Raw genomic sequence first — 11422 nt, 5'->3', positions numbered from 1 at the left:
AAAGCCACACATGGAGCTGCAAATCATCTCATTTGCCAAGCTTTGTCAAGATGCAGAGGCACGGTGCAGTGATAACTACTGCCGGAAAAGGGGTTCATCTTGATCTTGAAAGAGACTAATCTTCAGATTCATAGTAGGATTAACTATTACGCTAGCCTTTTTTCCTATCTACTGTCTGCAACCGCAGCCTCGTTGTCAGCGGCCAACATCCTCCGTATGGCTGGCCGATTCACGCAGCGATCCCACCAAGCCCTCACAGCGTGGCGACTGACGATCATGTCTCCGTACCCGCATGCGAAAAGTCTTTGGACTAGCGGAATGTAGTAGATATCCACGAGAGTGAAGTCATTTCCCGCCATGTAGTCTCTGTGGTGTAAGAGACGTTCTGCAACATCGAAAAACATCTCCACCGACCGCAGTGCATCTGAGACAACGGCGTCATCGGGAGGCAGCCCTATGAATCTCTTGGCAAATTTCTCGAATGCGATCCTACCTGCAGGCTCTGCGAAGTAGAGCATCTCCACGCACTGTGCCTGGTCGAACAGCGCCGCGGCTTCGGCGTCGGAGTCGGGTGGTAGAAGTGGAAAGGAGTACTTCGCCGCGAGGTATTTGCAGATTGCGCGACTCTCGTAGAGAGTGAAACCCTCGGCAGAAGTTATTACGGGTATTTTACCCCACGGGTGACGTTTCTCATGTTCTTTGGACTGGGTGCAATGGCGTTAGCTCCCACGAGAATCGAACGTTGCAGGCAGGGGAACAAAGAAGACATTTTTGAGGCTCGATACGATATACAATTTGCTCAACGAGAAGCCATATCGTCTTCCAAGGGAAACGAGTCACCCACCTTTTGCTCCCCTTTTTGAAGGTTGACAAGCACGAGTTCGTAATCCGTAAAGCCACCTTCCGCAAGAGTCAGGCGGACACGATCGGTGTTGGTTGAACCGCGAGAGCCATACAGAGTAAAAGCTGGCATTTTCGAGCTGTACAGTAGTTTCGACGCGAATCCGGGGCTATTTTTGAGCCTCGACATTGAATAAGGTACTCATTTCGAGGGAGATCGGGGGCAAATCACTCGATATATAAGCCGAAGACATCTCGACGAGAGCAGGAGCCAGCGGTATCTACAGAGCCGGGATGCCTCCGCTTCTATCGAAACAATTAGGGCTCCACACCTCGGCGTAAAGCCCTTCCAACAGCATGTATGATTGGTGGGTTCGCTTTCGCTACCCAATCGAGCTAGCGCCGACGCCTGCTCCTCGGCCCTCGACTATTTAAAGCGAGTCCAACTCGCCTTCCTCCTGGCCCCGGTGATGAATCATGCTGCATCATTTGATTCGTCTGCTCGGATTTCTTGCTTGCTACGATCCTTTCTCTCGTCTGAAGGGTGTTGTGCGGCGGGCGTGAATATTCCCACCCCCGGCCCAACGATGGCCGGAGGCGTTGTCGCCCGCCAACGGAGCGTTGGATATAGAACCAAGGTGAAAACTGGTTGTACAACCTGCAGGTCAGTCATAGCGGACAGATCCTATCACCGGCCGACGCCCCAAGACTGTTAATTTAGACGAAAGGTCAGCTTTGCAGTGATTATGCTCAATTAGCAATAGAATTAGGAAGGTCAAATGCGACGAGCATAAGCCGTTTTGCCAAAAATGTGTCAACACTGGTCGTACTTGCGACGGCTACGAGTCCCCCTTTAGAGTTTTCACCAGTCAACCCATCAACAGCGCTCATGTGGGCGGCATCAAGTCAGGCGTTGGTTTACCACCCACCCAGCCCACCTTCATTAAGATCGCCCCTCGGGACATCGACCTTCTCAATCGTTACTTCTCAACCAAAACCATGTTCGATGTGAAGCTGGGCTGTGACGAAGAAGCCCGGCAAGTCCTGCAAGCCAGCTTGACTGATCCGCCTATACGACACGCAGTCTTGTCTCTCAGAGCTCTTCGGGAAGATCTCGAGACATCCGGAGACGGTCCGGCGTCTATCGCGCGGCAGACCCCGAGCTATCACTATGGCCTCCAGCAATACAGTATGGCTTTGGGGGGGCTTGCGTCTACCCTGTCATCTCCGGGCTCCAACGGGTTGAAGTCGGCATTACTTTGCTGTCAGATCTTCATCAGCATTGAGCAAGTGCAGAAGAATTACGCTGCTATGGCCCAGCATATCATTCGAGGACTCAGGATCATGCACGAGTACCGGGCAAGGCCAAGTTTTGTCGTCGCGAACAAACTGGTGCCAGCACACCATGACCAACTACCCTTCCTGGATGTTTTCATCATCAAGCTATTTGCTGCACCGTGTAAATTTGCGGATCCTCCAGCAACAGCCGACGTTAGCGGGACGACGTCGCCTGTGTGTTTGTTTTCGCCTCATCAACAGCCTGTGGAATCTCGCGATCTTCGCACGATTGCACCCGACATGCGGACAGAGCTTACAAGGATCGCTGCGTCGACGCTTGAATTCCTCGGCAAAGTGTCGCAAGTTGAATCGGTAGGAATCGCTCTTCGACTACTATCCGAGAAAGCAGCTCTGCTGGACTCCTTAGAATCGTGGCTCATTAATCTTGAACTCGTTCAGACGGAGGTTGGATCTCTTCGCCCTGAGCCTATTTCAGTCTCTTTCTTGCGCTTCTTCCATCTAATACTGAAAATTATTCTCTTGGGGGCACTAGACTCCTCACCAGATCTTTATGCCGATCTGCGGACTGAGAACAAGCGATTGCAGGGCGTAGCCAACAACGTGGGTGAAAGGGTCAGGGCTTATAGAACGTGCAGTGGGACTAGTAGTGGTCGAGGGGAGCGCTCCACAGTGTGCTGATAATTTTTATGGTAGAGTGGCGTAATCCTTCCTAGCCCGGGCACCTGATTTTTTTTTTTTTTTTTTTTTTCACAATCAATGGAATTTCGGCGAACTCCATTGCTAGCAAGCCAAGCGGGAGAAGGCGGCGGCACTATCAAACGCGGCCCAGTGCGGTTTAAGGTAGAAAGTGAAGAAAAAAACGAGTCTGTCGGCGTGCGTGCGTAAGGTTGCATGCGGCTTCCAGTTGCAGTATACAGACCGAACAAACCAATTAGCGGCTGACTCTGTCTCTGAACCGGTCCCCCTCAACCGACCATGGTTGTCTGCTCTGGAGGACTGGTCAACTTCATAAATGGATGCGCAACCCCGTCACCCTTTGTAACGAAACCTCTTCCTCTCCCCACAAGCTCAAGCAGACGAGTACTCAACGGCACCTCTCATCGTCGAAAGCCATGCATTTCCTCCTCCTCGGCGCCAGTGGGCGGACTGGCCAGCACGTCGTGTCTGAATTACTCTCTCAGGGTCACACAGCGGTAGCCCTAGTACGTACCTCTGGTAGCCTCACCCCTGGTCCTGGCCTCACCATCGTCACTGGCTCGCCACTATCAAAATCCGACATACGCAGCGCCCTCCTCGCGGCGCCGCCTCTATCACCTTCTGCAGCGATCATCACATTGAACACAGTCCGCAAGTCCGACGGCCCTTTCGCGGCTCGGATCTCGCCTCCTCGCTTCCTGGCCGACTCGTGCGCCAATGTTTGCGAGGTCCTGGAGCATGCCGGCGTTTATCGCGTTGTCGTGATGTCGACAGCAGGTGTCGGGGATTCATGGGGTAACCTACCGTGGTTGAGCAAGGCATTCTTAACGTGGACCAATGTCAAGTACGCGCTCGAGGATCACGGCCTCGTAGACAAGGAGATCCGGCTGACGAAGATGGATTGGACTCTTGTGAGAGCTGTGAGGCTGCAATTCGACGATCAAAAGCCGACCGACACGAAGACGGAGGTGAAAACACTGGGCAGTAAGGGCGATGGAATGAGCTTGACCGACAGAGTGAGTGTTACTAGTGTGGCGAGCTTCCTGGTTAAGGTTGCGGTTGAAGGACTCTTCGTCCAAAGCGCAGTGGTTGTGGCCAACTGACATGCCGAGGAAGTCGTGGCCTTTGTTGATATCGCTGTGCCATGCAGGAAAACCTCCGGAACGAATTTGGTTTTGATTGTCCTGCGTGTTGCCCAGTTAATAGGATCGGATCCAGACCAATTTTTCTGAGCTTGGCTCTGTATACTTCGGAGCTGAGTCTCGAAATGGACGGCGATACAAGGCCAGTAAGTCACTTTCCTCCGTTGAATGTTCCTGCGGGACGCCCTCGAGTTTCGAGCTCCAGGTCGGTCTACGGGATTGCCTTCGCGGCTAGTCATAGTTATCTATGTCTGTGTATATAGACCGTGAGAAGTAGATAGCGCGTAGAATCCCCGTTATATATTTGATATGATCCAGAGCCAGACTTGTCTAAACTATACAGTCAGAGCTCACCCAAGTGTACTCTACCCCTTATAAATTGAACAAAAGTATCAAGCGTCCCTGACTCCCCACGCAGTACATATTTTGTCTTGAACATGTAACCAACCCATACAGGTTCATACCTTAGGTACCATCCCCCCCCCACCCTCGTCCCTACCCCGTCGGAGATGCTCTCTTCCATATGATGTCCGATCAATGGCTTCTTGATTTTAAAAGTTTCCATAATGGCCTAATTGACCGTAAAGTGGAATAGTGATACGCCCCCGTTATCGAGAAATGCCATTGTTCCCCTGCACGGCATCAGCCAATCACTTGTCTTCCGCCTCTTCAGCAGCTTTTTCAGAGTAAGGTTAATGCCCTTGCACATCTGTGTCTCTCCAAATTTGTCTTGCTGCTGAAATTCCGCCATGTCCATTTCGCGAGGCCGTACACTCTGGTTCGGGTCGAGTCTTTCCTGGCGAGCGCGATGCTGTGTCACCGCGCGAATGGGTTTCTGCATAGACAGGGTCCCAGAAGGAAGCTAGGAAGGCAAGGCCGCTACGTGGCTGCGTAGCAAACGCGCGAGCCTATAGTATCTTATTGCTCAGTAGGAAAGGAGCCTAAGTCCGGGGTAAAGCTTCCTCGAACTCTCCCCCAACTTCGCCAATGTGGGTGGTTTAGAGGGTAGCAGAAGTTCGGCAAGATGTCCAAACCAACGGAAATATTGACCGAACACCGCGAGGACACTCAATAATTTCAACAGTCCAATCGAGATGGGAGATACTAGACCTACGTCTCCAAGAGCTCGGAATGGCACCAGAAAAAGACACGGCAGCTCCTTCACAAGGTGGATCTTCATCTCCTTCCAATCTGATTCTGATGCATCTGCTAAATATTTTGGATCGCAAGTGGGTCCCCACGAGACATAAAAGAAAATCACACGAATGCTGACGAACTAGTAATCTTTCCCAAGCACGACTCGACACGCTGGAGAAAGACCTCGGGGTGCAAGGAACGGACTACAACCTCGCGACGAGTATTCTGTTTGTGGGATACTTGCTAACGCAACTACCCTCAAATCTCCTCCTTACCCGAGTTCGACCGTCCGTTATTCCTGGGGTTTGCAAGGGCCATCTGGGGTGTGAACTCTGCCCGTCAAGCGGCTACTCGATCATTTGCTGGCTTCGGTTCTTCCTCGGCTTTGTCGAGGAGCCATTATTTCCTGGAGCCGTGATGTTGATCTGAGTAAGCCATGCTTGATCGTGATACTAAGGATGCTGATCTGTTCAGGTCGAGTTGGTACACTTGACTGTGGCTAGACGAGATGAGGAAGTTGTACGCTCAATGGCGACTCATCCATGACACCACAGAGGCGGACGAGGCCAAGTCAAGCAACGTCAAGGATGCACTGTGGCTCGTATTTTATGAAAAGCGGATCTATCTCTTCATACTCTTGCAACATCCGTCCCTCCCCGCGCAGAACTTCCAGTAATTCTTCCCGACGTCCTACAATTTCTAGGTTATGGAAATATTGAAACTCTGCTATTTACTGCATGACCGACATAGTACTTCTAAAGGTATATGCGCTGGTCTACAGGAGGTATGGAATGGTTTTATTAAGAAACCATAACTCTGATCATTTGGTGCAAATCTACCCATGCAATTGCATTAAGGGGTAAGCCATCTCTAGCTAGTCAGTTTTACTAGAGTTTGGACTACATCCATGAGCAATGCCTGAGTATAGCTGAGCCATACGAAGGATAAAGTCGATGTATTGTTCCAATTCCTTAAATTCCTGTTCACTGCAATGGGGTAAAGCTTCAGTCATAAACATATTCACTTACAGATACTTTGTGACTGGCCCGCCATGCTGATCTCGGTTTTCTTCACCCCGATATGTCTACAGGCACCGTGTGCCAAATAGCCGTTAGGTGGCATCCTAGACCACTCCCTTGGCCAGATCTCATGCCTCATGGGGCCTGGAATAGCAATCGGTTTATGATCTCCAACGAAACTCAGGATGTCGCCATTCGAGATCCTCTATCTGCCGGCCGCTCATTCCATCAAGCGCCCGACTGACGTCCTTTCTGTCCCGGTTCTTGTTATCCCATATGGTCCAAAGCCAAAGACAGGATCCGGTGAGGAGGGATGTCGCCCCAGTGGCCAGATTAAGTCCATTACCGATGTAATAATTGGGTGCGTCAAATGGCAGGAAGGACCAGGTAGCAATTAAACCGCCAACATTCCCCATCATCACCACAGCCCCAATCGCGGATGCCCGTGCTGTGTCGGAAATCACGTTTGCTGCCGCATGCGCGTTGCAGAGGACACCAATGGGAAAGGACCCGAATGCGATCAAGAACGTGGCCCCGTAGAGAACACGAGGGTTAGTACTTGCCAGAAACAATGCGTACCCAGCCATCATCAGTGGAGGAACAAAGACAAAGAACAGGAGTCGATGATTAAAACGCGAGCTTAGGTAGGGAATAAGAAGCGTGGAAAAGGCGCCTACGATGTAGGGCGGCACTGTATAGAGCTGCTGGGAGATAACAGTGCGTTCGGGATATATTGTTCTGACAATGGTGGGTGCAAAGAAAGCCAGGCCTTGGACCGTCACATTGACAAGAAGCATGAGCCATGACGTTGCCAGAGTGACTGGGTTGAAAATCCCAAGCGTAATTTTCTTTGTATCGAGCTGGTCTAGGACTTCAGTCACGCCAGTATGCTCCGACTCGGCGCGAATTCGCGCAATGGCCAGATCCTTTTCTTCCTGTGTCAACCAGCGGGCTGTCTCGGGTCGGTCTGTGAGTGTCAGGAATGCTACAATAGCAACTCCAATAGTTATAATACCCTCGATGGCAAATATCATGCGCCAAGTCTTTAGTCCTCCAAAGGAATGGAGCTTTAAGATGCCAGAAGCAAGTAGCCCACCGAACGCACCAGCGAGAGGGGCCATCACCATATACATAGAAATCCGAAAGGCGAGCTCACGTCGTCGATACCACCTGGATAGATAGTATGAGATACCGGGTAACAGTCCTGCCTCGAAGGCACCTAATAGAAAGCGGACTCCCGCAGCAGAAGAGAACGTCTGGACAAACGCTGTGCAAAGAGAACATATCCCAAACCCCAAAGTTAAGGTAGGAAGGACCCAACCTGGGCCAAGCCATTTGCAGGTGATGTTGGAAGGGATCTCGAAGAGAATGTAGGAGATGTAGAACACAGTAAGCAGTGTATTATAGTCATAGCCTGTCAGCTCTAGATCGTGTTCCAGCCCAGCCAGTTTCGCATTTCCTATGGCGCGTAAACCGTTAGCGTCACTCATGCTGGGAAGAAAGTCCGTTTTTAATCCACCATAGTCACTGTGGACTAGGTATATTTACCGATATTTGCCCGATCAATAAAACAGAAGAGGTACATCAGGGACGCAATTGGGATGATATAAAGGTCTATCTTTAATCTTAGCTTGGATTCGGCGGTGATGTCAAGGTTCACGGCGTTTGGTAAGAAACTAAGTATTTGAACATTGAGTCAGGGGAGATCAGCAACTGCGTATAGTGATTAATGCTATACCGGTCAATTTCAATGTGAGTGCCAGCCTCCTCAACGGTGGTGCTGCTGTCCTCCACATGCCGGAAAGCAACCTTCTTCTCGGGCATAGTGATGGAATTTAGACCCGACACTCAGGGGTCAACGAGGGAAGGCAATATAAATCGACGTAAGACATCAAAGCAGGAAAAAAGATAGTGGGGGATGGTGGTCATATTATATTTTGTATCATGGAAACTATCATGAGGAGCAACTTCCCCCTGATGGAAGTGATAGATAGAGGAAACGCCAACCCCATATCCTTGCTAAAGCCGGGAATGCACAGCACGACAACTTGCGGGGAAGAAGATGACTCCAGGCCTTGGAAGGCCCTTAGTGTAGCCAACCCGCATGAGAAAGTATAGACGAGGCTCGGAGGCTGACCAGTTAGTCGCTATTAGAGCTGTTGCACCTGAGTAGCGCAGGAGAGGCTGACTTGGCAGAGGTATTGGCAGAGTTCCCCTGGCCATGTAGATACGTGTTCGGCAAGAGAGTGTTTTTATAATTGCCGGGGACTTGTGATATGAACATGGACAGTCCACTAATGCGGGGACAATTGGCCGCAGCAGGATACAAGCAGTTTCGTCATGGGTCCATATTTCTCTGCTTTTGAGCGAGATCTTGTTCGATATCAATATTCTTAGAAATTATATTATTGAACACGCTATAAAGTGGTAGGGGACCATTGACGGGAATGCATCATATTATCTTTGGTAGCACTCCCAAGCTGCGCAGTACATTCAATGCGACGACAAACACGTACAGAGCGGATCTAACTAGGTGCTACAGTAGCCTCAAGCTGAGTAGTCAAATCGAGATTGCCAAGGTAGAGTCGAGGCAGTAGTAGGGAACGAGGAAGCCTACACGGCTATTCTATCATAGAACTTCGCTATTATGCCACAAAATAGGTCCGGACTATAGAGAAGCGTCTCTTCTGATATTTTGTTGACCCATTCACTTGTCGCAGTAGCCTCCGAAGTGTCTCGCCGGTTGGCTAGGAAACTAGTCTGCAATGATCATTCGTGAGAGGTGCGTTAGGACATACGCCAAGAGGAGCTCTCGGTAGACTCGTTAGAGTATCTGAGTCACGGGAATTCCGGGAAGACCTGTCTGAACGAGACATATTGTTTCCTTCATGACATCTATGGGCACTTAACAAACGTAACACGGCAATTGAGGGGTACCAGCATTTGCCGATAATTGGGAGGCAATTCCAATATCACGAACTATTAATTATAGAATACTAGATATTTATTGGCTTCATGCGAGCGGTGCAGAGTTCATGACAATGATCCTTCGGTACATCTTCGTTCTGGTATATGCCGACAACTCTCCTATGCCATGGATAGCATCAAATTCCCACCGGTGGGTCCTGATGTGGGTCTTGGCCGTGCGGGGTTGCTTTTCCCTTGAATGGGATCGTTCTTACGAATTACACGAATTCTGGTCTCTTTGTCATAGGTCCCACACACTCGATATGATGTTCTTGGTGACAATGCTTCGGATGTTCATAACTGCCGACTCCATATCTCGTTGGAGAAAGACTTGCCTCTATTTCAGAGGGTTAACAATAGATTCGGGGGCCATATACATAATGGGCCCTCATAGTCGTCATACCTGTCCCTCGTCGTGAATGTCCATGAATTGTCACGAAGCAAAAATATTATGACAGTCGTTAGTGAGGCCCTCTCGTTTGCAGCGCCTAAGCATGCGCTGTACATCTTTGCCGTTCTATTCCTACTGCATATCTGCAAGCTATACCTCAACAACGGCCTGAATCGCTATCCTGGCCCCGTCTTGGCAAGGTTTACGGATCTGTGGCGATTCGTTGATGTATGGAAGCGGCAACCTCATGAGACACATATTGCCCTGCATCGCAAACATGGCGATGTTGTCCGCATTGGGCCAAACACCCTATCATTCGGCAGCCCAGCTGCTGCCAAGGTGATCTATGGTTTGAACAAGGGGTTTACCAAAGTGAGTCTGGCGAGATCGTTAACGGTCCATGCATAATCTCTGATGATACCGCAGTCTGGATTTTATCCCGTCCAGATGACCGTCTCCAAAGGGGAGCCGTTGCCATCGCTGTTCTCCACTCTGGATGAGAGGTTTCATGCGGAGCTTCGGCGATCAGTCAACCACGCATTCTCGATGAGCTCCCTGGTCCAGTATGAGCCCTTGGTAGATGAGACAACCCTTCTCTTCCTCGATCAGACAGATCGCCTCTTTGCCAGGAGGGACGCGGTGTGTGATTTCGCACGCTGGTTGCAGTTTTTCGCCTTCGATGTGATCGGTAGCATTACATATAGCAAGCGACATGGCTTTATCGAGAAGAATGAGGACATTGATGGGATTGTACAGTCCCTGGCCCGCATTTTCAACTATGCCGGACCGGTTGGCCAGATGCCGTGGTTAGACAAAGTATTCTGGAAGAACCCAATCTTCGATGCCATGCAAAAATGGGGATTAATGGATAATTCCCATCCGGTGGCCGTCTTTGCACGCGAACGGATGCTCGAACGCATGTCATCCAAGGACGTAGGGTCCCAAAATGACCTTCTTACTAAATTCATGAAAGCAGGAGAGGTGCGACCCGAATTCATGACAGAGAAAAGGGTCCTGACCATGGCCGTATCCATGGCCTTTGCCGGGTCTGAAACGACTGCGATTAGTCTTGCGGCTGTATTCTACTATCTACTCAAGTCTCCAGAGTATATGCACCGGGTACGGGAGGAATTAGATGAGGCGGTTCAGAACGGTATCGTCGAGAACCGTCCAACCGGCCTCGTCTCGTGGACGGAATCGCAGAAGCTTCCCTTCCTTGATGCCTGCATCAAAGAGGCTTTCCGCATCTTTCCCGCCGCTGGTCTTCCCCTTGAGCGTGTTACCCCTCCTTCCGGGATCGATATCGCCGGTCATTTCATCCCAGGTGGCACGATCGTCGGCTGTAGCCCCTGGGTGATACATCGCCGACAAGACATTTTCGGCGCTGATGCGGACATGTACAATCCAGACCGGTGGCTGCGAGCCTCTGAGGAACAGCTAAGAATTATGAATGGAATGATGCTCCAGTTCGGTGCTGGTGCGAGGACGTGCATTGGGAAGAATATTTCACTGATGGAGATATATAAGTTAATCCCAAGTTTCCTCCGACGATTTGATGTACGTCTTTTCCATCCTACGAATATGAAGAGCACGCTGATTACTGACTGCTTCTACAGGTGAGATTGGCTTCCCCCGATCAGGAGTGGAAACTCTGGAACGCTTGGTTCGTGCGTCAGTACAATTTTAAGACTATCTTCACCCCGAGGAAGGTCGAGTTATTGTAACCATTCCATACTCTGAGCATGCATCTTTTGGAAGGCTCCACACTCTCTTCATGGTTTATATTATATGATTCCCGTTTGTGTAGATACATACGTCTTGTCCGCATATTCCCAATTTGGTGCCCTATTGCTAAGGCGAACGGACCATAAAAATGTACACAAAATCTTAGAACGTCAAATCTTCTACTCATACTTCATATATCGTTTTGG

The 11422-nt window shown here is 50.1% G+C and overlaps 6 protein-coding genes across 6 annotated transcripts; 4 read left to right on the top strand and 2 right to left on the bottom strand.

The window, feature by feature from the left end:
• Positions 1 to 164: 164 nt before the first annotated feature.
• On the bottom strand, positions 165 to 973 carry BDW43DRAFT_302832 (glutathione S-transferase family protein; the record flags this gene model as incomplete). The annotated part of the gene is made up of 2 exons (XM_032045313.1): positions 165 to 704; positions 845 to 973. The coding sequence occupies 2 exons, from the start codon at positions 971 to 973 to the stop codon at positions 165 to 167; spliced, it is 669 nt and encodes a 222-aa protein (XP_031896721.1).
• A 355-nt stretch (positions 974 to 1328) lies between these two features.
• BDW43DRAFT_287256 (uncharacterized protein) lies at positions 1329 to 2860 on the top strand. The gene has a single exon (XM_032043131.1). It carries the CDS (start codon positions 1840 to 1842, stop codon positions 2815 to 2817), a length of 978 nt encoding a protein of 325 aa, XP_031896720.1. The 5' UTR covers positions 1329 to 1839; the 3' UTR covers positions 2818 to 2860.
• Positions 2861 to 2906: 46 nt separating this feature from the next.
• Positions 2907 to 4190, top strand: BDW43DRAFT_175606 (NAD(P)-dependent oxidoreductase). Its single transcript, XM_032038797.1, has one exon. The coding sequence runs from the start codon at positions 3156 to 3158 to the stop codon at positions 3936 to 3938; it is 783 nt and encodes a 260-aa protein (XP_031896719.1). The 5' UTR covers positions 2907 to 3155; the 3' UTR covers positions 3939 to 4190.
• Positions 4191 to 5108: 918 nt separating this feature from the next.
• BDW43DRAFT_314529 (uncharacterized protein) lies at positions 5109 to 5543 on the top strand (the record flags this gene model as incomplete). The annotated part of the gene is made up of 2 exons (XM_032047829.1): positions 5109 to 5206; positions 5258 to 5543. The coding sequence occupies 2 exons, from the start codon at positions 5109 to 5111 to the stop codon at positions 5541 to 5543; spliced, it is 384 nt and encodes a 127-aa protein (XP_031896718.1).
• Positions 5544 to 6294: 751 nt separating this feature from the next.
• On the bottom strand, positions 6295 to 8173 carry BDW43DRAFT_321756 (major facilitator superfamily domain-containing protein; the record flags this gene model as incomplete). The annotated part of the gene is made up of 3 exons (XM_032049403.1): positions 7872 to 8173; positions 7682 to 7809; positions 6295 to 7592 (listed from the first exon to the last, which is right to left on the bottom strand). Exons 1-3 carry the CDS (start codon positions 7955 to 7957, stop codon positions 6295 to 6297), a joined length of 1512 nt encoding a protein of 503 aa, XP_031896717.1. The 5' UTR covers positions 7958 to 8173.
• Positions 8174 to 9373: 1200 nt separating this feature from the next.
• On the top strand, positions 9374 to 11357 carry BDW43DRAFT_287254 (cytochrome P450). Its single transcript, XM_032043130.1, has 3 exons — positions 9374 to 9863; positions 9918 to 11048; positions 11108 to 11357. The coding sequence occupies exons 1-3, from the start codon at positions 9552 to 9554 to the stop codon at positions 11213 to 11215; spliced, it is 1551 nt and encodes a 516-aa protein (XP_031896716.1). The 5' UTR covers positions 9374 to 9551; the 3' UTR covers positions 11216 to 11357.
• Positions 11358 to 11422: the final 65 nt, after the last annotated feature.

This window comes from Aspergillus alliaceus, assembly GCF_009176365.1.
Source record: "Aspergillus alliaceus strain CBS 536.65 unplaced genomic scaffold BDW43scaffold_48, whole genome shotgun sequence".
NCBI classification, from domain to species: Eukaryota; Fungi; Ascomycota; class Eurotiomycetes; order Eurotiales; family Aspergillaceae; genus Aspergillus; species Aspergillus alliaceus.
The sequence above is the reverse complement of the archived record's forward strand: the minus strand, read 5'-3'. Positions and strand labels throughout refer to the sequence as shown.

What these genes read in the sequence shown, in the direction of transcription:
- BDW43DRAFT_287256 (XM_032043131.1), top strand. Translation starts at nt 1,840, where the DNA reads ATGTTCGATGTGAAGCTGGGCTGTGACGAAGAAGCCCGGCAAGTCCTG.
- BDW43DRAFT_175606 (XM_032038797.1), top strand. Translation starts at nt 3,156, where the DNA reads ATGCGCAACCCCGTCACCCTTTGTAACGAAACCTCTTCCTCTCCCCAC.
- BDW43DRAFT_287254 (XM_032043130.1), top strand. Translation starts at nt 9,552, where the DNA reads ATGACAGTCGTTAGTGAGGCCCTCTCGTTTGCAGCGCCTAAGCATGCG. An exon ending in TGAACAAGGGGTTTACCAAA is followed by an intron (nt 9,864 to 9,917) that starts GTGAGTCTGGCG and finishes ATGATACCGCAG; the next exon opens with TCTGGATTTTATCCCGTCCA. An exon ending in GTTTCCTCCGACGATTTGAT is followed by an intron (nt 11,049 to 11,107) that starts GTACGTCTTTTC and finishes CTGCTTCTACAG; the next exon opens with GTGAGATTGGCTTCCCCCGA.